The 4,291-nt window shown below is 33.1% G+C and overlaps 1 protein-coding gene across 1 annotated transcript; it reads left to right on the top strand.

Annotated features, from left to right (window-relative positions):
- Positions 1–782: 782 nt before the first annotated feature.
- LOC130948109 (probable protein S-acyltransferase 15) lies at positions 783–3,846 on the top strand. Its single transcript, XM_057876822.1, has 7 exons — positions 783–1,258; positions 1,716–1,808; positions 1,921–2,022; positions 2,100–2,159; positions 3,028–3,126; positions 3,213–3,308; positions 3,407–3,846. Exons 1-7 carry the CDS (start codon positions 1,001–1,003, stop codon positions 3,500–3,502), a joined length of 804 nt encoding a protein of 267 aa, XP_057732805.1. The 5' UTR covers positions 783–1,000; the 3' UTR covers positions 3,503–3,846.
- Positions 3,847–4,291: the final 445 nt, after the last annotated feature.

Here is a 4,291-nt window from a genome sequence, read left to right as displayed (position 1 = left end):
TCATAACGAATAGAAAAACATCATGTCACAATATAAAAAAAATTAGAAGTCAGAACAGAAAAAAATTTTAAAAAATCAGATTAAATAAGAAATCAAAACAAAAATTGAACAAATCATACTTGAAGGTTGAGACTCAGAGACTGAGAATGATGGAGCACAACTGAAAATGATGGAGAACCACGGCACTAAAAATGATGTGGTTGCTGAGATCGACGGTGTTGAGACGACGTTGAGATGTTTGAATGAAAAATAAGATGTTTGAATAAAAAAATATAAATTAAATATAATTTTTTATATGTTAAATAAAAATATTAAATATTTATATTTATATTTTCTCAATTAATATATTTAAATATTCTTTGACTAAATCAAGTTAAGTTAATTTAATAATTAATTTATAGATCTAATTAAGTAAGTATTAGAATTTAAGAGATACTGCAAGAAGTGAAAAAAAAAACTTTAACTAAATTCTAAAATTAATGTTAGATTAGAATTTACATAAAAATAAAAATAATTAAATGGGTCTTCATAGTTGACCATTAATCTATTGTTACTCCAAAAACTGCAGAATATATATTTACTAATTACTATCATGATGGCAAAATATTTAATATGAAGTTGACTTATTTAATTTTATATGAACGTTCTATTGGAAAACACCAAGATAAAATGGAATAATAAAATTAATAATAACAATGGTTGAATCCAATTTGCAGCGAAGTATCATTTTAAATCTTTTAATTGAAAACAAAAATATTCAAATTTCATAAAACAATAAAAAATTAAAAGAACAAAATTAGGGAAGAACACAGCACTAAATCTCCAAATCCAATCCAAAATCAAGTACAGAAAAGAAAATCAACCTAAAAACCTCACATCTTGTGCATCAAAAAATTAAAATCCCGGAACTGAGTTTCCCCAAAAGGAGACATTCTTTTTCTTCTTCTTCTTCTTCTCTCTTCTTCTTCTTCTTCTTCTTCTTGCCATTGATTATATTATTATGAGACCCAAAAGGTTCCTATCTCTGCCAGTGTTGGCAGTATTGTTGTTGATGATGTTTGTGTATTACACAACAATCTTCGTCTTCATTGATGGCTCCTTTGATCTTCAGAGCTCCAATGGAACCTTCAATGCCGCCATATTCACTATTTTAGCCTCATTTTCCATCTTCTCTTTCTTTGTATGCGTTCTCTCAGACCCTGGTCACATCCCTTCCTCCTATGTACCTGATGTTGAAGGCCAGGGTTCCGCCAAAGATGTAAGCTTTTTCACTTTTTTGTAATACCCATTTCCCCAATTTGCTCAATTTCCAATTGGGGTTTCACTTAATTGCTTTTCTCTCTGTTTGGTTTCTGCGCTTTTCTGTAATGTGCTTATAGCTGCATGGATTTTGTTCTTAATTGCATATCCTTTATGTAAATCAAGTAGGATAGGACTCAGTTAATTCTTAAATTGCGAATTGATCAATGCTACTAGTGTTTCAAATTAGCCATTATGATTAGCAAACAGTTTCAGTGCTTAAATTATAGCTGTTTTCAGTCATATCTAGATTTATGTGATTAGATTCTGTGGTATTTCCCCCATTCCATTTATCAATGCATTATCAGAAGTTGCTGGTTCATTTGTATAGAGCAAGTTGTTGATATTGTTAGCTTAGCTCTTAAGTGTATTGGTTTCTTGTTATCTGTTACCGAGTCCCTTAACAAATGCTGCAGAATGCAGAGCGGAAAAAATGTGACAAGTGCTACGGATACAAGCCTCCAAGGACTCATCATTGTCGAGTCTGCAAAAAATGTGTTCTGAAAATGGTAGGTTGGTTGATTATTGGAAATATACCTAAATTTGATCTTCCGTTTTGCATTTGCAGGAATGAAATTTAGTTTAACTCTTACCTTAGTTTTGTTGCCAAATTCGATGTAGGATCATCACTGCTTGTGGATAAATAACTGTGTTGGTTATTGGAATTACAAGGCTTTCTTTGTTTTTACATCATATGCTACCTTGGCGAGTATTCATTCCATGGTATGTTTTTGCCTTGGCATCTACTTGTTTTTGCAACAGACGGGATATCGGTTGACATAGGCTTTTGCAATGTGCAGATCCTGTTTATATGCTCTGTATTTCTGATGGATAAAGGGAGCTCTTCTAAAATGTTTTATGTAAGTTGAATGCAATAGTTTGCAGATATTCCAATATATATCCCTTTTTTTCCCCTTTATTGCTTTGGTTGTTGTTGAGGGTATTTCAAACTAAGAGATGTGAATTCTTGGGCTTTATTCCGGTTTGTATAATTAGTTTCCCCCTTTTTTTTGGGTACGGACATTATTTTCTGAATAATCTGAAATATTCTCAATCCTCTGGGCCTACTTTATAACAAGCTAGGAACCTTTACATACTGTTACTTACACACCAAACTATTATAGCATTGGGTTTATGCAATCAAAGTTGGTCATGACTCATGATAATCGCTTGTGTTCGTTACTGGCAGCCAGTCTAGATATCTGTTGCTTGTGTCGCTCGTTATGTTTTTTTCAGTAGAAACTGTGGTGTTTGTAGTGAGGTAAACCATTTCCTTCTCTGTTAACGCTCCTCCAAGATCAAGACTCAAGATACCTGTTCATTAGGTTGTTTTTCATTGCCATCACCATTGTCATGAGCAGAAAACTATCAATTTCGACATGTCGAAACAGTCTCATAAGGGATTTTGGTTTCTTTATGTATCTGTAACTGATTGTTTTGTAATCCCTCAAGAATATGCTTTGGCTATCTTTGGCATTGGTCTGCTACTACTTTTTGCTCTGTCTATTCCATCCCACATAACCCAGCCATTGGTTTTCTCTTTTAATTTTATTTATGCTTATATTTAGAATTAGAGAGAATAATAGAGGTTTTATTTCTTAGAATATTAACATGGTTTTCTTGCAAAAACATTCCAAAAAGTTGATTGACTCTTTATTATTTTCTTTAATACTATTTTTTTTATTATTATATTGTGAATTAACATTAAGACTTGTGAATGGTGTTTAGGTTATGTATGGGACAATGGCAATCGGGTTGACCACAACCCTGTTGACTCTTTTTGGATGGCATGTGTACCTCATCCTTCATAATATGACAACAATAGAGGTAGGTTTCTAGAAGATATTCAGTTAAGAATAATTCCATTCTCTTTTTAATCTCTCTCAATTTATCTGGTTTGGCGCATTTGCCAGTATTACGAAGGAAAACGTGCAAAATGGCTAGCTATGAAATCTGGGCAGAGCTACCGGCATCCATTCAACATCAGCCCATACAAAAACATCACTTCGGTCTCTCTTGCAACCCTTAATTATTTTCATCATCATTGATTTGCATGTATGCATCGATGGTTCGGCGATACTTACTGAACATTTTTTCCCTTGATCAGGTTTTAGGTCCAAACATTCTGAAGTGGTTATGTCCCACCGCGGTAAGCCATCTGAAAGAGGGAGTTAGCTTCCCCACATTGCGCGATAGTTCTTAAACCTTTCTGATGTGACCATTCGGCCTTGTCCGAATCACAATTGACATGAGGAACAAGGACCTTCCCCAAAATCTGATGATACACATACAAAAATGATTCTTTAGGCAAGCTTTCAAAAGTAAGCTTACACGATACATTAAATAGATATCCTTAGAAAAAATGATTGAATGCTAGTCATTTTACCATTTAGGCTCCATAATAGATTGTTAAAACAAAGATAAGGATAGAAGAAAGAGTGTATTCTTTTGTTAGATTGAACTATAATGCAGAAATGAGTATTTGTCTCTATAAATATGTTAAATTTTAATTTTAGACCCTGTAAAATTGTTAGCTAGTTTTATAAAAGTGATTAAATTTAAGTTAAATGATTTTGTAAGTACTTATAGTTTCACTAAATTTACAATTAGGTATATATAACTTTTTCCTCTTCAATTGAGTACCTAAACATTTTAATATTTTAATTAGGTCAATTAGGTCCCTATTGACAGTAGACGCCAACAAACATTGGCAAGTTGTGAATTTACTATTATACCCATCCCATTCACTTTAGATAACCCTCGTACTTGTCTGAACCTAATCCCCTTCACCTTTCTCCTCTTCTCTTCTTCCATTTGCTTCTGAAATGTTGTTAATTTGCATGGATCCAAGCCAACTTTTGTCAAGAATATCGAATTCAAGGAGCCTCAACAACATCACACATTCACACTACCATAGTTCCATGGTTACACCCTCAGTTCTATGACGGCGCTGTATTTGTCGTCGTCTACCTCAACAACTCTTAAATTCAAT

This window comes from Arachis stenosperma, chromosome 9 (genome assembly GCF_014773155.1).
Source record: "Arachis stenosperma cultivar V10309 chromosome 9, arast.V10309.gnm1.PFL2, whole genome shotgun sequence".
Taxonomy (NCBI): Eukaryota; Viridiplantae; Streptophyta; class Magnoliopsida; order Fabales; family Fabaceae; genus Arachis; species Arachis stenosperma.
Note: the sequence above shows the minus strand (reverse complement) of the source record. Positions and strands in the feature narration are given on the sequence as shown.

What these genes read in the sequence shown, in the direction of transcription:
- LOC130948109 (XM_057876822.1), top strand. Translation starts at nt 1,001, where the DNA reads ATGAGACCCAAAAGGTTCCTATCTCTGCCAGTGTTGGCAGTATTGTTG. An exon ending in TGGCGAGTATTCATTCCATG is followed by an intron (nt 2,023 to 2,099) that starts GTATGTTTTTGC and finishes TGCAATGTGCAG; the next exon opens with ATCCTGTTTATATGCTCTGT. An exon ending in CATACAAAAACATCACTTCG is followed by an intron (nt 3,309 to 3,406) that starts GTCTCTCTTGCA and finishes TCCCTTGATCAG; the next exon opens with GTTTTAGGTCCAAACATTCT.